This window comes from Moschus berezovskii, chromosome X (assembly GCF_049115385.1).
Source record: "Moschus berezovskii isolate FMDL1 chromosome X, NW_MosBer_1.0, whole genome shotgun sequence".
Taxonomy (NCBI): domain Eukaryota; kingdom Metazoa; phylum Chordata; class Mammalia; order Artiodactyla; family Moschidae; genus Moschus; species Moschus berezovskii.
Window position 1 is genome coordinate 57,466,569 of NC_142488.1, and position 22,846 is coordinate 57,489,414.

General features: G+C 45.7%; 1 protein-coding gene and 1 non-coding gene across 2 annotated transcripts; one reads left to right on the forward strand and one right to left on the reverse strand.

Annotated features, from left to right (window-relative positions):
- Nucleotides 1-4,506: 4,506 nt before the first annotated feature.
- LOC148773325 (carbohydrate sulfotransferase 7-like) lies at nt 4,507-6,121 on the forward strand. Its single transcript, XM_088833732.1, has one exon. It carries the CDS (start codon nt 4,659-4,661, stop codon nt 6,117-6,119), a length of 1,461 nt encoding a protein of 486 aa, XP_088689858.1. The 5' UTR covers nt 4,507-4,658; the 3' UTR covers nt 6,120-6,121.
- Nucleotides 6,122-17,518: 11,397 nt separating this feature from the next.
- Nucleotides 17,519-17,590, reverse strand: TRNAC-GCA (transfer RNA cysteine (anticodon GCA)). Its single transcript has one exon. It is a non-coding gene; the product is annotated as a tRNA-Cys (tRNA).
- Nucleotides 17,591-22,846: the final 5,256 nt, after the last annotated feature.

Here is a 22,846-nt window from a genome sequence, read left to right on the forward strand (position 1 = left end):
CACTGTCCATCACCAACTCTCGGAGCATGCTCTAACTCATGTCCATCGAGTTGGTGATGCCATCCAACCATCTCATTCTCTGTCATCCCTTGCTCCTCCTGCCTTCAATCTTGCCCAGCATTAGGGTCTTTTCCAATGAGTCAGTTCTTTGCATCAGGTGGCCAGCGTATTGGAGTTTCAGTTTCAGCATCAGTACTTCCAATGAATATTCAGAACTGATTTCCTTCAGGATTGACTGGTTGGATCTCCTTGCAGTCCAAGGGACTCTCAAGAGTCTTCTCCAACACCACAGTACAAAAGCATCAATTCTTCTGTGCTCAGCTTTCTTTATAGTCCAACCTTCACATCCATACATAACTAATGGGAAAACCATAGCTTTGACTAGATGGACCTTTGTCAGCAAAGTAATGTCTCTAATTTTAGTATGCTGTCTAGGTTTGTCATAACTTTTCCTCCAAGGAGCAACTCCTTTTACTTTCATGGCTGCAGTCACCATCTGCAGTGATTGTGGAGCCCAAAAGTATAGTCTCTCATTGTTTCCATTGTTTCCCCATCTAATGGTATGAAATGGTATGGACCTAACAGAAACAGAAGAATATAAAGAAGTGGTGGCAAGAATACACAGAAGAACTATACAAAAAAGATCTTCGTGACCCCGATAACTACGATGTTGTGGTCACTCACCTAGAGCCAGACATCCTGGAATGTGAAGTAAAGTAGGCATTAGGAAGCATCACTACGAACAAAGCTAGTGGAGGTGATGGAATTCCAGCTAAGCTATATCAAATGCTAAAATATGATGCCATTGAAGTGCTGTACTCAATATGGCAGGAAATTTGGAAAACTCAGCAGTGGCCACAGGACTGGAAAAGGTCAGTTTTCCTTCCAATCCCAAAGAAAGGCAAGGCCAAAGAATGTTCAACCGGCCACACAATTGCACTCATCTCACACGCCAGCAAAGGAATGCTCAAAATTCTCTAAGCTATGCTTCAACAGTACATGAAACGTGAACTTCCAGATGTTCAAGCTGTATTTAGAAAAGGCAGAGGGACCGGGTGTCAAATTGCCAACATCTGTTGGCTTATCGACAAAGCAAGAGAGTTCCAGAAAAACATCTACTTCTGCTTTATTGACTATGCCAAAGCCTTTGACTGTGTGGATCAAAGCAAACTCTGGCAAATTCTGAAAGAGATGGGAATACCACAATACCTTACCTGTCTCCTGAAAAATCTGTATGCAGGTCAAGAAGCAACAGTTAGAACTGGACATGAACCAGCAAACACACTGGTTCCAAATAGGAAAAGGAGTACGTCAAGCTTGTATATTGTCACCCTGCTTATTTAACTTATATGCAGAGGAAAGGTCAGTCATCATTCCAATCCCAAAGAAAGGCAATGCCAAAGAATGCCCAAACTACTGCACAGTTGCACTCATCTCACACGCTAGTAAAGTCATGCTCAAAATTCTCCAAGCCAGGCTTCAGCAATATGTGAACCGTGAACTTCCAGATGTTCAAGCAGGTTTTAGAAAAGGCAGAGGCACCAGAGATCAAATAGCCAGCATCCGCTGGATCATGGAGAAAGCAAGAGAGTTCCAGAGAAACATCTATTTCTGCTTCATTGACTATGCCAAAGCCTTTGACTGGGTGGATCACAATAAACTGTGGAAAATTCTGAAAGAGACGGGAATCCCAGACCACCTGACCTGCCTCTTGAGAAACCTGTATGCAGGTCAGGAAGCAACAGTTAGAGCTGGACATGGAACAACAGACTGGTTCCAAATAGAAAAAGGAGTACGTCAATGCTGTATATTGTCACCGTGCTTATTTAACTTCTGTGCAGAGTACATCATGAGGAACGCTGGGCTGGAAGAAGCACAAGCTGGAATCAAGATTGCCGGGAGAAATATCAATAACCTCAGATATGCAGATGACACCACCCTTATGGCAGAAAGTGAAGAGGAACTCAAAAGCCTCTTGATGAAAGGGAAAGAGGAGAGTGAAAAGGTTGGCTTGAAGCTCAACATTCAGAAAACAAAGATCATGGCATCTGGTCCCATCACTCCTTGAGAAATAGATGGGGAAACAGTGGAAACAGTGTCAGACTTTATTTTTTTGGGCTCCAAAATCACTGCATATGCTGATTGCAGCCATGAAATTAAAATACGCTTACTCCTTGGAAGGAAAGTTATGACCAACCTAGATAGCATATTAAAAAGCAGAGACATTACTTTGCCAACCAAGGTCCGTCTAGTCAAGGCTATGGTTTTTCCCGTGGTCATGTATGGATGTGAGAGTTGGACTGTGAAGAAAGCTGATCGCCGAAGAATTGATGCTTTTGAACTGTGGTGCTGGAGAAGACTCTTGAGAGTCCCTTGGACCGCAAGGAGATCGAACCAGTCCATTCTAAAGGAGATCAATCCTGGGTGTTCATTGGAAGGACTGATGCTAAAGCTGAAACGCCAATACTTTGGCCACCTCATGCGACGAGTTGACTCACTGGAACAGACTCCAATGCTGGGAGGGATTAGGGGCAGGAGGAGAAGGGGACGACAGAGAATGAGATGGCTGGGTGGCATCACCGACTCGATGGATATGAGTTTGAGTGAACTCCGGGAGTTGGTGATCACAGGGGGGCCTGGCGTGCTGTGCTTCATGGGGTCGCAAAAAGTCGGACACAACTGGGCGACTGAACTGAACTGAACTGAACTGATAGCATGCTAAATGCCAGGCTGGATGAAGCACAAGCTGGAATCAAGATTGCTGGGAGAAATATCAAATACCTCACCTACGCAGATGACACCACCCTTATGGCAGAAAGCGAAGAAGAACTAAAGAGCCTCTTAATGAAATTGAAAGAGGAGAATGAAAAAGTTAACTTATAACTCAAAATGTAGAAAACAAAATCATGGCATCCAGTCCCACCACTTCATGGCAAATAGATGGGGTAACAATGGAAGCAGTGAGAAACTTTATTTTGGGGGGATTCAAAGTCACTGCAGATGGTGACTGCAGTCGTGAAATTAAAAGATGCTTGCTCCTTGGAAGAAAAGCTATGATCAACCTAGACGGCATATTAAAAAGCAGAGACATTACTTTGCTGACAAAGGTCTGCCTAGTCAAAGCTATGGTTTTCCCAGTAGTTATGTATGGATGTGAGAGTTGGACTATAAAGAAAGCTGAGCACAGAAGAATTGATGCTTTTGTACTGTGGTGTTGGAGAAGACTCTTGAGAGTCCCTTGGACTGCAAGGAGATCCAACCAGTCAATCCTGAAGGAAATCAGTGCTGAATATTCATTGGAGGGACTGCTGTTGAAGGTGAAACTCCAATACTCTGGCCACCTGATGCGAAGAACTGACTCATTGGAAAAGACCCTAATGCTGGGCAAGATTGAAGGCACGAGGAGCAAGGGATGACAGAGGATGAGATGGTTGGACGGCATCACCAACTCAATGGACATGAGTTAGAGCAAGCTCCGAGAGTTGGTGATGGACAGGGAAGCCTGTCATGCTGCAGTCCATGGGGTCCAATGTGTCAGACCCGACTGAGCCACTGAACTGAACTGAAACTGATCTTCAGGGTTTCTGTAAAATGTACATGGCCCTCACTGGGCAAAACCCTAGGAACATAACATATTTCCACACGGGTATACCTAAACACGGAGAAGGCAACGGCAAGCCACTCCAGTACTCTTGCCTAGAAAATCCCATGGACGGAGGAGCCTGGTAGGCTGCAGTCCATGCGGTCGCTACGAGTCAGACATGACTGAGCGACTTCGCTTTCCCTTTTCACTTTCACACATTGGAGAAGGAAATGGCAACCCACTCCAGTGTTCTTGCCTGGAGAATCCCAGGGACGGGGGAGCCTGATGGGCTGCCGTCTATGGGGTCACACAGAGTCGGACACGACTGAAGTGACTTAGCAGCAGCAGCAGCAGCATACCTAAACAAGTAAACACTGCGTGAGTTCAAGTAGGGCCTCCCATTCCTCTGGACCGCCACACACTATGCAACCTCCGTCTTTATCCTAGAGAAGTGCTTCCATCCAGCACTCAGTAACACCCACCCGGTGGCTGACGGGGGCGCCAGATGTAGATAGTGACCAGGGACCCCATTCTAAATAGTGTGGAGGAGAGTCTGCTTACGACAGAGATGGCCAAGCAGGGGACATAAAACAGGAGAGGCAGTGGAGTTCTCCGGGTGGGGTCCAAGTCCTGTCACTGGGTACATTCTGTACATCCGAGTCCCCTCCTTGCCTGCAGTCAGTTCATGAAGACTTGACTTCATAAAGGAGGGGTTGGGGAAAGGTGGGATCTGGCTCCATGCGCCCCAGCTGGCGTCCCCCACCCCAGGGCAACCCCGCCCAGATTTGACAGAGCTAGCCCAAGCGGGGAGAGAGGCGGGGAGAAGCTGCGGAGTGGAAGGCGGGCCGGCCGCTTCGAGCCGGCCAATAGGCGGCTCTCCAGGGCTGAACCAGGAAAGGGCAGGCACCCAGCAACACCGCCTCCAGAGTTTCCCTTGTGGATGCACGGTCCCGGTGACTCCGCTCCTCCCGGCACAGAGGGGTCTCAAGAGGCCGGAGGACCGGACTCGGGACGGGATTTCCGAGAAAGGGGAGAGGAAGGGCACTCCACCCGCTCTGGAGTGGTTAGGTGAACGATGAAGGGCCGGCGGCGGCGGCGGCGGGAGTACTGCAAGTTCGCGCTGCTGTTGGTGCTATACACGCTGGTGCTTCTGCTCATCCCCTCGGTCCTGGACGGCGGCCGCGACAGGGACAAGGGCGCCCGGCACTGCCTGGGCCTGCAGCGCAGCCTGGGAGTGTGGAGCCTGGAGGCGGCGGCGGCGGGCGAGCGCGAGCAGGGCGCGGAGGCGCGGCCAGCCGCGGAGGGGGTCGCTGGCGGGTCCCCCAGGTCCCCGGGCAACCTCAACAGCGCCGTCGGGGAGGCCGCGTCTCGCGAAAAGCAGCACATCTACGTGCATGCTACCTGGCGCACTGGCTCATCGTTCCTGGGCGAGCTCTTTAACCAGCACCCGGACGTTTTCTACTTGTACGAACCCATGTGGCATCTGTGGCAGGCGCTGTATCCGGGCGACGCCGAGAGCCTGCAGGGCGCGCTCCGCGACATGCTGCGCTCGCTCTTCCGCTGCGACTTCTCAGTCCTGCAGCTGTACGCGCCGCCCGGTGACCCTGCCGCACGTCCCCCGGACGCGGCCAATCTCACCACGGCCTCCCTCTTTCGCTGGCGGACCAACAAGGTCATCTGCTCGCCGCCACTGTGCCCTGGCGCACCCCGGGCCCGCGCCGAGGTCGGCCTAGTCGAGGACGCCGCCTGCGAGCGCAGCTGCCCACCCGTGGCTCTCCGAGCCCTGGAGGCCGAGTGCCGCAAGTATCCGGTGGTGGTCATCAAGGACGTGCGTCTTCTCGACCTGGGCGTGCTGGTGCCCCTTCTGCGCGACCCAGGCCTCAACCTGAAGGTGGTGCAGCTTTTCCGCGACCCGCGGGCTGTCCACAACTCGCGTCTCAAGTCCCGGCAGGGGCTGCTGCGCGAGAGCATCCAGGTGCTGCGCACCCGCCAGAGGGGCGACCGCTTCCACCGCGTGCTGCTGGCGCACGGCGTGGGCGCTAGCCCCGGGGGAGCATTCCGCGCGCTGCCCGCTGCGCCGCGTGCCGACTTCTTCCTGACCGGCGCGCTCGAGGTGATCTGCGAAGCCTGGATGCGCGATTTGCTGTTCGCGCGCGGCGCCCCTACCTGGCTGCGGCGCCGCTACCTGAGGCTGCGCTACGAGGACCTGGTGCGGCAGCCGCGCGCCCAGCTGCGCCGCCTGCAACGCTTTGCCGGGCTCCGCGCGCTCGCAGCCCTCGACGCCTTCGCGCTCAACATGACACGCGGCGCGGCCTATGGCGCCGACCGGCCCTTCCACCTGTCGGCGCGCGATGCCCGCGAGGCCGTGCACGCCTGGCGCGAGCGCCTGAGCCGAGAGCAGGTGCGCCAGGTGGAGGCCGCCTGCGCCCCAGCCATGCGCCTGCTGGTTTACCCTCGTAGCGGGGAAGACGGCGATGCCGAGCCGCCTGAGGATGAGGAGACACAGCCGGAGACCGAGGCGGACGGCGCCACGTAGCCCGCCACCCGCGCCCCCGGGACGGATCCGGGTAAGGTGGCCCTCGGGCAGGGAAGGGTCTTCGGGGAGCTTGGATCAGCCTTGGTTAATAGCTGAGGCGGGACCCAAGCCTCCGCACTTTGTTTCCTCTCTGAAGAAAGAGGTAGTATGGTCTGTTGAGAATGAGGGAGTGGGGAAAGGAGAGGGAGGAGGGGTCTGAGCAGAGTAGAGGAGGTTTGAAAGTCACAGTGAATGAAGCTCGAGATTGGGAATTGACATGAAAAGTACAGGATGTCGCGGACCATTTGAGGTCCATCATTATCATTTAATCTTGAGGCCACTCTGTCCTATGGGGAAACCTTTTGAAGCAGTGTTTGCAGGCACAGAGAAAACCAAAAAGTAGGATTTGAGGGAAAGTTATTCACTGTTATCCTACCTGCCCCTAATCCGTTTCATATTTCTTCTCTGCCTCTGCCTCTCTGACTTGCAGACTCCGAGGCTTTCCTTAGGATTTACCAAGCAGACAGGCATAGTCAGGCCTCTCTTGTGACAGTTTTTGCACGTGTGTGTGTGTGTGTGTGTGTGTGTGTGTGTGTGTCTCAGGTTCTGGTATATTGTCCGGGAGTGGATTTTTATTTCCCCTGGTGACTCCCCCCACCCCCGCCCCCAATTGCTGGCGCCCTCAGGATATTTGACCATATCCCGTTCACATCAGCTCACAAAAGCTGCCTGGTCTGCTTCCTCTAATGCAGACAGAACCTCTGGGCTGGGCTTCCCCAACTCTGCCCCATCCCCTTGAGAAATGGAACCTTGGATGGGCATTAACATCTTTGGCTGTGACTGCAGAAGGATCTTTGTGAAAAGATATCCCCCCCCCCCATTTTTTGGTTCTTTCTGTGTAAAGCATATATCCAAAGCTATCCTAAGATGCCAAAATGGGGCTTAAATGATCTCAAAATGTGTTCAGTGTCTGGGTCAGCCTATGACCTGTTCGTTGGGCTGAGGGAAGTTTGTTCTGCATGATGCTGACCTCAGGAGTCTAGTGAGTGGAATAGGAATGTGATTCCCCAAACTGTATGAGTTGGAAGGGTGCAGTCCAGAGGAGGAAAAGCAGCAGGGCTGGGCGGAAGTGACTTAAGTTTCCATTCATTAGTTTACAGTGTAATTCAGTATTCCTCTGGGATGAAGCTCTGAGGACAAAGTTGAAGATGTTAATGAAGATAGATTTTGTTGCTGTTAATACAGCCAGGGTTGCAGAGTGATTTTGGAAGCTGATTTTTCTCCCAGTGATCAAGTGGTTTTCTTAGTTTCTGTAATTGCTTAGGAAGTCTGTGTTCTTTCCTAAGCAGAGTGAAGGTAAAAGGCACCGGGTGACTTGGAACTTGTCACTTTTTAACAAAAACATTCTTTCATCTGCCAATCCTGTGTTTACGGATGTAAGTAACATAATGGTTCCCAACCCTCCTTCATGGGTCTGAGGGGCCATCTCTTGAGGACAAATTGCTGCAGTGTTTTATGGCTTTAAGAGCTGACAGTCTCCCAGAAACTTTTACTGTTATTTTTTTCATTTTTACTAACATTTGGCACTGACTGGGGTGAGGTAAGAAAGTGAACTGAGAGGAGGATTCGAGGCCACAAGTGTTCATCCTCTAGGAGGTTAGCGTCTGTGTGGGTGGCAGTGACTGTGGGGCCAGCCAGTGGTGCTGGAGTTTGGAACAGCCAATTGGGGCTTCCTTTGCAGGCTTGCAGGGACATCTGGGAACAAGCTTTAAGCGCTTCCATTCTCTGGTGATTGAACCCTCCAGCCTTTCTGCTGGAATTATCAGGCATGCACCATGTCACCACCAATCAGTGGATTTATTAAAATGCTTGTGTTCCTGGTTCCTAGAAGGATAATGTTACTGGCTAACTGATGAGTTTCCAAAAGTCTGTCACATTGCACTCTAGAGCCAGGAAGGGGATGGATCCTTAGGTACCAATGCATTGAGTTAGGCATAGTGTCTATATCATTGTTATGACAGCCAATGAAAATAATAAACAATCTATAATAGGAATAGGAAAAATTTTATTTGAGCCAAACTGAGGACTGTAGCCCAGAAGACAGGAAGACGGATGACTCTGAAGAACTTCTCCAGAGAAACGTGGTTTTCAGCCCAGTTTTATATTTTGTCAGAACAAAGGACACTAAGCAAGTCAGGAATCCATTCTGTCCAGGTTTCAAAAAAAAAAAAAAAATCAGCACCTACACAGTCAGTATGGCCTCAGCCCCTGGGAAGTGAGTCTTATCATGGAAGGTGCACCAGCATCGGTATCCCAGGAAGGGAGACATTTCATTTTTATTTTTAACATGGACAATATTTTACTTCTGTGCCCTTTTCATTAATAAAGTAGATGAGCAGTGTATGTTTGATAGGCCACAAACAGGCTGTTTTAGTTAGCATCACATTTGAGTTAAATCATGTATAAACCAGAAGGACTTCCCTATACCTCCATATGTGAGCATTTCTTTCATCATGGCATATTATCAGTTTTATAGATGAGAAATCAAATAACTTGCCCAAAGTCACACCTGGGCTGCTGAAGGTCAGGCAGCAGTGGTGATAGACCCCAGAGCTCAGAATCTCTCCGTTATAACACACCCTCATCTGCCCCCACTTACTATCTCCTGGCACACCTTTGGCACCACCACAGCCAGGTTTAGTGGCTAGTCTAGAGTGAGAACCACATTTAGCTTTATTACTAATACTGAAAAAAACAATAAAATATCCCTGAGCACTGCCAACGGCAGCTACACAGGAGAGCCTGTGACTCTAGCTAGGGCTGTCTTCCCCATGGCTGTCCTTCACCTGGGACACTGCAGCATTCCCCCAGCTCAGCAGTGAATTAACCCGAGTGGCTTCTGGATGCTTTAGGCCTGACAGCCAGGATTTGCTAGGGTGGGGGGTCAGTGCACTTTTTTTCAGGTCTCGGTGGGAATTGTAGCAACAAACCAAGTCACCAAGGAGCCAGGCCTATTCCATCTTTTCCATCTTTTTGGCTTTCCTTCATCAAATTATCTTCCCACTGTCACAAGATGGTAGCCTCAGCAAGAAGCATCACTTCTTCACCCAACTATGCAGGGTTGTGAAAATGCAGGAAAGAAGGAAGCTGGTTAGTAAGGGGTGCAGTTTTCCCTCATATGTCTCTCTTACCTTCAATCTGGTTATAAAACCTTCCCCAGAAGCCCCTACCCTAGCTGACTTCCTTCTATGTCTCACTGGCTAGAACTGGGTCACGTGGTCTGACCTAACCCAGTAATTGGTGAAAGGGAAAGGCGTCCTCTTGACTGGCTTAGACCAGTGTGTTCTCAGCCCTGGCTAAGCATTACCTTCACCTGAGGAGTTTCTTGTTTTGTTTGTTTTTTTTAAATGTCACTATTAAAAGCACTCCATCCATAGAGATTCTGATATAATTGGTTTGGGGTGGGATCCAGTTATTGGGATGTTTTAAAAGCTCCCCAGGGGATTGTACAGTGCAGCCAAAGTTGACAGTCACCAACTTGGACCAGTCTTGCTTCATGCCCTGGGCTGAGCTGTTGCCACTGGATCAAGATCAGGATGGGGACGAAAAGGGTGTTGATGAGCAGTGAACTGTCTGCCGCAGTCATTCATGTGGAAGAACTTGGAGCTGTGAAATACCATACAGCTCTACGGTGTTAATATGGAAATAGGGAAAACAGCTTAAATTAATCATGTCTTTATAGATCACCCTCTCACATTCCTTCAGTGCTTCCCAGGTGGTGCTAGTAGCAAAGAACTTGCTTGCCAATGAAAGAGATGAAAGAGACATGGGTTCACTCCCTGGGTTGGGAAGATCCCCTGGAGAAGGTCATGGAAACCCACTCCAGTATTCTTGCCTGGAGAATCCCATGGACAGAGGAGCCTGGCGGGCTACTCCATGGGGTTGCAAAGAGTCACGACTGAGTGACTTAGCACACACACAGGCTCACTTGATAGAAGTAACCACTATGTTTCTTGTGATGTATGTCTAGGAATGTTTTATGCAAATTCAAACAGAAATATAAAGCCCTTTTGTACTTAAATCTTTTTAATTCCTTAAAATTTTAAAATTGAGATATGACATAACTTTATATTATTTTCAGGTGTACAACATAATGGTTCAGTATTTATATGTATTGCAAAAGATCTCCACAATTAGTCTAGTTAGTATCCATCACCACACATAGTTATATAGTTTTTTTCTTATAATGAGAACTTTTAAGATCCACTTTCTTAATAACTTTAAAGTATATGGGAATTCCTTCATTGTCCAGTGGTTAGGACTCAGCATTTTCACTGCTGAGGTCCCAGGTTCAATGCCTGGGTGGGGAACTAATATCCCACAAGCCGTGTGACATGGTCATTGTGTGTGTGTGTGTATACACACAGAATATAGTATTATTAACTTTTGTCACCATGCTGTACATTACATCTCCATGACTTATTTATTTTATAACTGGAAGTTTATACTTTTTGACCCCCTTCACCCATTTCAACCTCTGCCCCCTGCACCCTCTGCTTCTGGCAACCACTAATCTGTTCTTTGCATCTATGAGTTCATGGGTTTTAGGGAGAGGAGTAGAGGGCTTGATTTCACATATAACTGAGATTATACAGTATTTGTCTTTCTTTTTCTGACTTATTTCACCTAACATAATGCCTTCAAGGTCCATCCAGGTTGTCACAAATGGCAGTCTCATTCCTTTTTTATAACTGAATAGTAATTCCTTGGATACCATGTTAGCTTTATCCGTTTATCCATGGATGAACACATAGTTATTTCCATATCTTGGATGTTGTAAATAATGCTGCAGTGAACATGGGAGTACAGATATCTTTTTGAGTTACTGTTTTCATTTCCTCTGGGTAAATACCCAAGATTGGAATTGCTGGATCATATGGTAGTTCTATGTTTAACTTTTTAAGGAGCTTCCAACCATTCTAAGACCCTCAAGAGCTTCTGGTTTTAAGGAGTATTGTCTTTTCCAGTGGAAGGGGAGTATTTGGCCTCAGGAGAATCTTCACTGGTGAAACATTTATGGCTGGCCTGGGGGCTGGAGACACCCGACACCTGGGGATTGACCTCATCTGAGAGAGGGAGGGCATCCTCCTTTCCTATGTCTGACTGCAAATGTTCAGACATCAGACAAGGGAAGTTATCCGTTTCTAGTTTTCCCCACCTCACTCTGGTCTGGAGGCAACAAATTCTCTCCCCAGTAGGGGAGCAGGGCAACCAGGGATGTATAAAAAGGGATGGGTCCCTTGCCAGTCGCCCACCTTACAATGGAGGGGCTTAGTCAAATTTTGACTTTGGGATTTTCTGTCCGTCCCCGTCACCATTTTAGTCAGGGATTCTAAAGGTCCTAATCAGAAGGGAAGAACAGAGAAGGCAGCCCCCGCTCCCCGCCCCCATCCAAAAGGAGTTCACAAGCGTCGAGAGGAGTGATCTGTATCTCACCATTCCAGTGGAGGGGCGGGGAGCTGTTCTCAAGCCGTTGGGCATCCTCAGTCCCGGTCTCCTAAGACTAACTCAGACAGAGCAGGTGTAGGGGTCTCAACATGCCTTCCCTTAGGGTGATATGGACACTCCCCTGTCCAATGTCCATCCTCTTGGCAGTAGGCACACTGGGTGCATCTCAGTGGTGGATCCCTAGTATCCTTTCTTCTTTCTCGCTCTCTCCATGACTTTCACACAGTGGTAGGGTGAACCAAGGCCAAGATTTTAGCCTGTTTTTGGGCTAAGGCTTGGATCGGCTTCTCTATCCTTCCACCCTTTTGGGCTCCTCTTTCCTCCCTTTTGACCTCCTCCTCCTGGTCCCTATTGAAAAACACTTTATTTGCCTCCTCCGCTAGCTCATCTCTTTGCCGGAGGATGTGGTGTGGTGGTTCAGTGGGAGCTATTCTGACATAGCCACTGGAAGTTGTGAAAACATGGCTGCAGTCGTCTTCTGCGGCACTTTATACCTCTGAAGTTCAACTGATCATGGCTGGAGCCAGTGTCAGTCGAGTGGTGTCTCCTGGACCTCTCCATTGTCTAAAGTGAGAGCACAGTATTCATGAATTTTTTGTTGTTGATTTACGTTAATGATGGCCATGTTTGTTTTTTTTTAATTTGTATTCTGCCATATTTTTAAAAGTTTTTACAAAGTTGATGGTAGAATCACTCTCATATATTCATTCAGTTCAGTTCAGTTCAGTTCAGTCACTCAGTCATGTCCGACTCTCCGCGACCCCATGAATCACAGCACGCCAGGCCTCCCTGTCCATCACCAACTCCCGGAGTTCACTCAAACTCATGTCCACAGAGTCGGTGATGCCATCCAGCCATCTAATCCTCGGTTGTCCCCTTCTCCTCCCGCCCCCAACCCTTCCCAGCATCAGAGTCTTTCCCATTGAGTCAACTCGTCACATGAGGTGGCCAAAGTATTGCAGTCTCAGCTTTAGCATCAGTCCTTCCAATGAACACCCAGGATCGATCTCCCTTAGAATGGACTGGTTGGATCTCCTGGTGGTACAAGGGACTCTCAAGAGTCTTCTCCAACACCACAGTTCAAAAGCGTCAATTCTTCGGCGATCAACTTTCTTCACAGTCCAACTCTCACATCCATACATGACCACGGGAAAAACAATAGCCTTGACTAGACGGACCTTGGTTGGCAAAGTAATGTCTCTGCTTTTTAATATATTATCAAGGTTGGTCATAACTTTCCTTCCAAGGAGTAAGCGTCTTTTAATTTCATGGCTTCAATCAGCATCTGCAGTGCTTCTGGAGCCCCAAAACATAAAGTCTGACACTGTTTCCACTGTTTTTCCATCTATTTCCCATGAAGTGATGGGACCAGATGCCATGATCTTTGTTTTCTGAATGTTGAGCTTCAAGCCAACTTTTTCACTCTCCTCTATCACTTTCATCAAGAGGCTTTTGAGTTCCTCTTCACTTTCTGCCATAAGGGTGGTGTCATCTGCATATCTGAGGTTATTGCTATTTCTCCCGGCAATCTTGATTCCAGCTTGTGCTTCTTCCAGCCCAGCCTTCCTCATGATTTACTCTGCATATAAGTTAAATAAGCAAGGTGACAATATACAGCCTTGACACTTTCCTATTTGGAACCAGTCTGTTGTTCCATGTACAGTTCTGACTGTTGCTTCCTAACCTGCATACAAGTTTCTCAAGAGGCAGGTCAGGTGGTCTGGTATTCCCATCTCTTTCAGAATTTTCCACAGTTTATTGTGATCCACCCAGTCAAAGGCTTTGGCATAGTCAATGAAGCAGAAATAGATGTTTTTCTGGAACTCTCTTGCTTTCTCCATGATCCAGCGGATGTTGGCAATTTGATCTCTGGTGCCTCTGCCTTTTCTAAAACCTGCTTGAACATCTGGGAGTTCATGGTTCACATATTGCTGAAGCCTGGCTTGGAGAATTTTGAGCATGACTTTACTAGCGTGTGAGATGAGTGCAATTGTGCGGTAGTTGGAGCATTCTTTGGCATTGCCTTTCTTTGGGATCGGAATGAAGACTGACCTTTTCCAGTCCTGTGGCCACTGCTGAGTTTTCCAAATTTGTTGGCATATTGAGTGCAGCACTTTCACAGCATCATCTTTCAAGATTTGAAATAGCTCAACTGGAATTCCATCACCATCACTAGCTTTGTTCCTAGTGATGCTTTCTAAGGCCCACTTGACTTCACATTCCAAGATGTCTGGCTCTAGGTCAGTGATCACGTTATCGTGACTATCTTGGTCGTGAAGATCTTTTTTGTACAGTTCTTCTGTGTATTCTCACCACCTCTTCTTAATATCCTCTGCTTCTGTTAAGTCCATACCATTCCTGTCCTTTATCGAGCCCATCTTTCCATGAAATGTTCCCTTGGAATCTCTAATTTTCTTGAAGACATCTCTTCTTTTTCCTATTCTGTTGTTTTCCTCTATTTCTTTACATTGATCGCTGAAGAAGGCTTTCTTATCTCTCCTTGCTATTCTTTGGAAGTCTGCATTCAGATGCTTATATCTTTCCTTTTCTCCTTTGCTTTTTGCTTCTCTTCTTTGCACAGCTATCTGTAAGGCCTCCTCAGGCAGCCATTTTGCTTTTCTGCATTTCTTTTACATGGGGATGGTCTTGGTTCCTGTCTGCTCTACAATGTCACGAGCCTCCGTCCAGAGTTCATCAGACACTCTATCTATCAGATCTAGTCCCTTAAATCTATTCCTCACTTCCACTGTATAATCATAAGGGATTTGATTTAGGTCATACCTGAATGGTCTAGTAGTTTTCCTTACTTTCTTCAATTTCAGTCTGAATTTGGCAATAAGGAGTTCATGATCTGAGCCACAGTCAGTTCCTGGTCTTGCTTTTGCTAACTGTATAGAGCTTCTCCATCTTTGCCTGCAAAGAATATAATCAATCTGATTTCGGTGTTGACCATCTGGTGATATCCATGTGTAGAGTCTTCTCTTGTGTTGTTGGAAGAGGGTGTTTGCTATGACCAGTGTGTTCTCTTGACAAAACTCTATTAGCCTTTGCCCTGCTTCATTTCGTGCTCCAAGGCCAAATTTGCCTGTTACTCCAGGCAAATTTCTTGACTTCCTACTTTTGCATTCCAGTCCCCTATAATGAAAAGGACATCTTTTTTGGGTGTTCGTTCTAAAAGGTCTTGTAGGTCTTCATAAAACTGTTCAACTTCGGCTTCTTCAGCGTTACTGGTAGGGGCATAGGCCTGGATTACTGTAATATTGAATGGTTTGCCTTGGAAACGAACAGAAATCATCCTGTCATTTTTAAGATTGCATCCAAGTACTGCATTTTGGACTCTTTTGTTGACCATGATGGCTACTCCATTTCTTCTAAGGGATTCCTGCCCACAGTAGTAGATATAATGGTCAAGAGACGCCGGCCCCGGCGGTGCAGATGCGAGAGACGCCTGCCCCGGCACAACCGATCAGGCAAAGAGGCGCGGCCGAGAGGAGCTACACCATGCCTGAGCCAGGGCCAGGGGCCGAGAGAAGCTGCCCCACGTCCAACAGGCGGTGGCTGCGCGGGCACAGGAGGGCCGAGAGGAGCTACTCCACGTTCAAGGTCAGGAGGGGCGGCCTTGAGGAGATACCCCTCGTCCAAGGTAAGGTACAGCGGCTGCACTTTGCTGGAGCAGCTGTAAAGAGATTTTCCACGACCAAGGTAAGAGAAACCCAAAAGAGACGGTAGGTATTGGGAGGGGGCATCAGAGGGCAGACACACTGAGATCATAATCACAGGAAACTAGTTGATCTGATCACATGGACCACAGCCGAATGTGGTCCACTGGAGAAGGGAATGGCAAACCACTTCAGTATACTTGCCTTGAGAACCCCATGAACAGTATCAAAAGGCAAAATGATAGGATCAGTTCAGTTCAGTCGCTCAGTCGTGTCCGACTCTCCACGACCCCATGAATCACAGCACGCCAGGCCTCCCTGTCCATCACCAAATCCCGGAGTTCACTCAAACTCATGTCCACAGAGTCGGTGATGACATCCAGCCATCTCACTCTCGGTCGTCCCCTTCTCCTCCCGCCCCCAACCTTTCCCAGCATCAGAGTCTTTTCCAGTGAGTCAACTCGTCGCATGAGGTGGCCAAAGTATCGGAGTTTCAGCTTTAGCATCAGTCCTTCCAATGAACACCCAGGATTGATCTCCCTTAGAATGAACTGGTTGGATCTCCTGGCGGTACAAGGGACTCTCAAGAGTCTTCTCCAACACCACAGTTCAAAAGCATCAATTCTTCGGCGATCAGCTTTCTTCACAGTCCAACTCTCACATCCATACATGACCACGGGAAAAACCATAGCCTTGACTAGACGGACCTTGGTTGGCAAAGTAATGTCTCTGCTTTTCAATATATTATCAAGGTTGGTCATAACTTTCCTTCCAAGGAGTAAGTGTCTTTTAATTTCATGGCTTCAATCAGCATCTGCAGTGCTTCTGGAGCCCCAAAACATAAAGTCTGACACTGTTTCCACTGTTTTTCCATCTATTTCCCAAGAAGTGATTGGACCAGATGCCATGATCTTTGTTTTCTGAATGTTGAGCTTCAAGCCAACCTTTTCACTCTCCTCTTTCACTTTCATCAAGAGGCTTTTGAGTTCCTCTTCACTTTCTGCCATAAGGGTAGTGTCATCTGCATATCTGAGATTATTGATATTTTCCCCAGCAATCTTGATTCTAGCTTGTGCTTCTTCCAGCCCAGCGTTCTTCATGATGTACTCTGCATATAAGTTAAATAAGCAAGGTGACAATATACAGCCTTGACGCACTCCTTTTCCTACTTGGAACCAGTCTGTTGTTCCATGTCCAGTTCTGACTGTTGCTTCCTGACCTGCATACAGGTTTCTCAAGAGGCAGGTCAGGTGGCCTGGGATTCCCATCTCTTTCAGAATGATACTAAATGAGGAATTCCCCAGGTTGGTAGGTGCCCAGTATGCTACTGGAGATCAGTGGAGAAATAACTCTAGAAGGAATAAAGGGATGGAGCAAAAGCAAAACCAGTACCCAGTTGTGGATGTGACCGATGATAGAAGCAAGGTCCGGTGCTGTAAAGAGCAATATTGCATAGGAACCTGGAATGTTAGGTCCATGAATCAAGGCAAATTGGAAGTGGTCAAACAGGAGATGGCAAGAGTGAACATAGACATTCTAGGAATCAGTGAATTAAAATGGACTGAAATGGGTGAATTTAACTCAGACATATTCATTAGAAACAGTAATTCCTAATGGAGAGGAAGAGTAATTTCGATATAACATAAAATATTATGTCCAAAGCATGTGTATTTAAAATATTTTTCTACATTCATCCAATGGATTTATTTTCTAAAGATATAGGTATTTTGTTTTAGATTATGAATTCACTTATTTTGGAAATCTGATAGTGTTAAATGCTAACTCTTTGTGTGTATTTTTAATTTTCAAAGTGCTCACACAGGTAAGTACATCGAATTCATGACAGTCTGATTTTTATATAAATATAACTAAGCTTTATAGCAGAGTTCTACTGATTTTAAGATATAATTCAATGTTTGGAATTTCTTGGTGGTTTAAAAATGATGTGTTTTTACATTTTACCACACATCATTATGTTGCAAATTAGATTTGAAATCTCAAAACTATTGAAATTGGGTTTTACATGTTTAAACATAGGTATGGAACTGAATTTCTGTATTATCAGCTCACTTGGGATATAATCTATTTGGGCTTAGTTCAGTAGTGTTTATTTTGTAAGTAAGTGAAGTCATTCAGTCGTGTCCAACTCTTTGCGACCCCATGGACTGACTGTAGCCCACCAGGCTCCTCCATCCATGCGATTCTCCAGGCAAGAGTACTGGAGTGGGTTGCCGTTTCCTTCTCCAGGAGATCTTCCCAACCCAGGGATCGAACCTGGGTCTCCTGCACTGCAGGCAGACGCTTTACCATCTGAGCCACCAGGGAAGCTCTAAGTAAACTCATACTGTGTATCTACCTTCACTACTAAAAGATTTCATCACTCTTTTCTTTTTTCAAACTTACCTAAGTACATGAGTAGGGAGAATAAAATTGTTAACAATTTTGGGTTAAGATTCCACAGTTACAGACAAATACTTCAATCTGATTAATAGAGTATTTTAATATCATGATTTTTGCCATTACCACTGATTACCTCTCCTTAAAATTCCTCCTTGACTTTTGTGACAATGCTATATATTTTATTCCATTTTCAAGTAGTTTTGCCTTCTCTGGCTTTCCTCAGAGGAAGTGTAGGAATCCCTCTGGGCCCTATTTTAATTTCTCAGTTTTTCAGGCCCTGTTATATAAGAGTCAGTTTAACGTTTCACCTGTCATCAATATCTAGATGACTTCCAAGCCTACGTTCTCTCCCCTTAACCTCTCTTCACTCTTAATCCCCTTTTTTCCCCTAGTCTGGGGCTCTGTCCTAATCAGTCTATTTCATGGCCTCTTCCTTTTTCCCCATCTCTATTGAGAGATAATTTACATACCATGAAATTCACCCATTTAAAGTGTAAATTCAGTTGTTTTTAGTATATTCACAGCATTGTGCAAACCATCACCACACTCGGAATTTATAACATATTCATCATCACCACAAAAAGAGACCCTTTTCTGTTAGCAGTCACTCTTATTTTCTCCTTTTTCTCTCCCCTTAGCCCTAGGTAACCACTACTAATCTACTTTCTGTCATTAAGGATTTGCATATTCAGGGCATTTTATATAAATGGAATTATATAATATGTGGTCTTTTGTGACTGATTTCTTTCACTTAGCATGTTTTCAAGGTTCATCTATGTTGTTAACAAGTGTCTTTTTATTAACAAATATTCCATTGTATAGGCATGTACCACATTTATTTATCCACCCATTGGTTGATGGACATTTGCGTTGCCTCCCCTTTTGGGGTATGATGAATAATGCCATTATAGGAACATATATTTTCTTTTTCTTGGGGATATATTGTATTCGGAGTGTAATTGCTGGGTCATATGGTAACTTTATACTATTTAACACTTTGGGGAACTGCCAAGCCATTTTCCAAAGCGGATACATCATTTTACATTCCCACCACCAGTGAATGAGATTTCTAGTTCCTTGCCAAAAAGTAAAATAAAATATAAAATAAAATAAAAATCCTCGCCAACCTTGTTTTACTCTGGGTGTCTTTTTGATTGTAGCCATCCTTGTGGGTATGAAGTATTTCATGGCCTCTTAACCAGGAACTTTGGGAATCCTCCCTCCCAAATTCCCTCTTCTGTTAGTTTCTTAGGAACTCATCGATGAGCTTCAGGAGGCTTATAAGTTAGGTGAAATTGTATGAAAAACTGTGAGTGTTTTCAAATATGTACTTATTTATTTTTTTAAAGGACACTTACCCTCCTTAACTTCTCAAAGGGGTTTATAACACAAAGGGGTAGCAAACACTGAAATTTGCAAAACGTGCTCTACAACTTGTCATTCTTAATTCTGCTTCTGTCTAACCTCAGTTCAGTTCAGTTCAGTTCAATCGCTCAGTCGTGTCCGACTCTTTGCGACCCCGTGAATCACAGCCCGCCAGGCCTCCCTGTCCATCACCAACTCCCGGAGTTCACTCAAACTCATGTCCATCGAGTCGGTGATGCCATCCAGCCATCTCATTCTCTGTCATCCCCTTCTCCTCCCGCCCCCAGTCCTTCCCAGCATCAGAGTCTTTTCCAGTGAGTCAACTCGTCGCATGAGGTGGCCAAGGTATTGGCGTTTCAGTTTTAGCATCAGTCCTTCCAATGAACACCCAGGACTGATCTCCTTTAGAATGGACTGGCTGGATCTCCTTGCAGTCCAAGGGACTCTCAAGAGTCTTCTCCAGCACCACAGTTCAAAAGCATCAATTCTTTGGCGATCAGCTTTCTTCACAGTCCAACTCTCACATCCATAGTTTTTTATCAAAAGTGCTTCCGTATCATCTGTGTCAGCCATCTGGCAGCATGGTAAAAAATGCAAATTTCTGGGCACTGTCCTACACTTATTGAATCAGAATACTCTGAGGGTGGGATCTAAGAAATTTACATTTTGAACAAATGCTCCAATAATACTGATTATAATATTAAGATTTATCAAGTGCTTACGGTGGGTCGGGTACTCTTTTAAGCTCTTTTTTTAAAAAAAAATTAACTTACTTATTCCTCATAGTAACCACCACCCTACCTCCCTCCAAAAAAGTACTGTTTTTCCCTATTCACTGCTGATGAAAAATAAGGATCAGAGAAAAGTCATAACTTCATGTTCTTACAACTAATCATTACCAAAATTGGGCTTTATATTGAGAAGTCTGCCCCCACGATTCAGGCCCTTAATTAACCATTAAGCTTAGCTACATTTCAAACGATCATTCTTAAGCATATAGATGTTTCAGAACCACTGGCCTCATCTATTAAGTCTGAATTAAAATACCTACATACTTCCTCTGTTTCTTACTCCAAAATGTCTTTTAATAAATCACCTTCAGAAAGCCTTCCATGACTTAGACATGCTTCTGTTCCTTTTCCCGCTTGGTGTGTGTGTGTTAGTATTTGCTTATCGATATGGCCTGTTAAATTACTTATTTCAATATAATTCTTTTTTCCACAGATGGACAGCAGATTTCTCGACGGCAGAGGCCTTACCATTTTTTATATCTCCTTACAAGTGCTTAGCCTTTTACAAAGACTATTCAATATAGTAAGTGTTAACTAAGTAGAGGGAGAAATAGTAGCAGACTAGTCTTTTTAGTACCCTGAAAGATGTTAAGGTGATAGATTGTGCCATAGCATTTCGCTAGAATGGTTGGATAAGATATTGCTGCAATACCAGAGAGTTGTCCAATATCAAGGAAAGGATCTCAAGTACTAGGAGGGAACTGCATTTCTAACTGGGAATTGACTTTGCTGGTATAGATAGTAAAATGGAGGAGATTGAAGATGGGAGTAGCATGGTCATATGAAAATGAATATAGAAATCTATATTGATAATTATGTTTCTGAAACTTTCAGGAAAGAATCTGAATTGAGTTCTTTTTATTATCACTAGTAAATCTAAATCTATTATCAATCTTTATTAATTTATGCTTTGTCAAGAAAAGCAGATTTTTCCTGAGTGAGGAACACTGACAAGAGCATTTATAACATATTACAGAACAAACATAGGGGATTGAGACTCTATGTTTGCTATATAAAGCACCACACTTTGAAGGACATTCCTTTCTAAATAATATTTTTCTCTTTCAGGGTGATCTTGGAAAAAAAGTGCCTCGTTCCCTGTTTAGAGGATTAGAGCCCCAACTTAGTGGGGGTGAATTCTTCCAGATTAAAAAGGAAGTACATTTAAGTTAATCCAGTTGTGGCAGTCTTTCTTGTTTCTAGCTTAATGAGGGGAGATGCTGATGAGAAGTCAAAGATGATAAAGATAAAGCACTGTGGTGTACCACAAACAGATATCTTAGTGAGACCGTCATGAGGCAGTTTTTGTGCCAAGTTGAAGAAATGAAAAAAGGCCTTAATACATTAATTTGTCATTTTTCTCTGATATCTTTTTATCTTAGATTGACTTCTTCCATGATACAACACAGCGCAGTTCACATTCAAAGTGAAAATGTGTACCCAGCTATCTATTCAAACAGTGTAGCAGATCCATGTCTCATTATTCACTGGGTTTCAACTTTCTCTGGGCTCTTTATTTAAAAAAAAAAAACTGATCCAAAACTTCATTCTTATTGTAAAGACTTTAAAAAAAATGTGTAGCATAAAGTTTGACATATCACCTTAAACATGTCACTTCTCACCCGGTACGCCTTTCCACACACAGTTACTCCTCTCCCCTCCCCATAGATAATTACCATTGAAAAAGTTTGGTTTATAATTTTTATTAATTTTTCTAGCTTATCATGTAAATAGAAAGCATAATATGTATACTTATTATCATTAACATGAATTGAATCAAATTAAAAACTTTTCACCAAATTTGTCTTGAAGCTTTTCCCATGGGGAGGTTGTTTTTTTTTCTGTTTGTTTTGTTTTTGTTTTTTAAATTGTATAGTGTGACTGGCCTTCCCAGGTGGTGCAGTGGTAAAACATCCACCTGCCAATGCAGGAGACCAAGGTTCGATCCCTGAACTTGGAAGATCCCCTGGAGAAGGAAATGGCAACATGCTCCAGTATTCTTACATGGGAAATCCCATGGACAGAAGAGCCTGGCGGGCTATAATCCATGGGGTTGCATAAGAGTTGGACACGACTTAGTGACTAAACAACAACAACTAGCTCAGAGATCGATGTCTCTGGCCCTTTTCCTAGTTTTTGAAATTTTCTCCTTATGTCCAAGGCTGCCTGGGTTATGAAGGAATGGGTCAGCAGGACTCTTCCTTCAATACCTTTTAGGTCTGCCTGCCTAGGTAAACGGAGAAGGCAATGGCAAGCCACTCCAGTACTCTTGCCTAGAAAATCCCATGGATGGAGGAGTCTGGTAGGCTGGAGTCCGTGGGGTCGCTAAGGGTCGGACACGACTGAGCGACTTCACTTTTCACTTTCACACATTGGAGAAGGAAATGGCAACCCACTCCAGTGTTCTTGCCTGGAGAATCCCAGGGACGGTGGAGCCTGGTGGGCTTCCGTCTATGGGGTCACACAGAGTCGGACACGACTGAAGTGACTTAGCAGCAGCAGCAGCAGCAGCCTAGGTAAAATTTTTAAAGGCCTCTGTGAGCCTTCCCAAAAATAAAAGGGTGGATTTTCACTCTCTCCCTGTTACATCCTCAGTTCAGTTCAGTTGCTCAGCTCTGTCCGACTCTTTGTGATCCCTTGAATTACAGCACGCCAGGCCTCCCTGTCCATCAACAACTCCCGGAGTTCACTCAAACTCATGTCCATTGAGCCGGTGATGCCATCCAGCCATCTCATTCTCTGTCGTCCCCTTCTTCTCCCGACCGCAATTCCTCCCAGCATCAGAGTCTTTTCCAGTGAGTCAACTCGTTGCATGATGTGGCCAAAGTATTGGAGTTTCAGCTTTAGCATCAGTCCTTCCAATGAACACCCAGGATTGATCTCCTTTAGAATGGACTGGTTGGATCTCCTTGCTATTTAATACTCATTTTGTCTTATTAACGGCCTTCCAGACACCCTGGGTAATGCCCTGCAGTAGGCAAGTAATGAGGTGTATTAGGGATTCCCTTCCTGCCCTTGTGTTGGG

What these genes read in the sequence shown, in the direction of transcription:
- LOC148773325 (XM_088833732.1), top strand. Translation starts at nt 4,659, where the DNA reads ATGAAGGGCCGGCGGCGGCGGCGGCGGGAGTACTGCAAGTTCGCGCTG.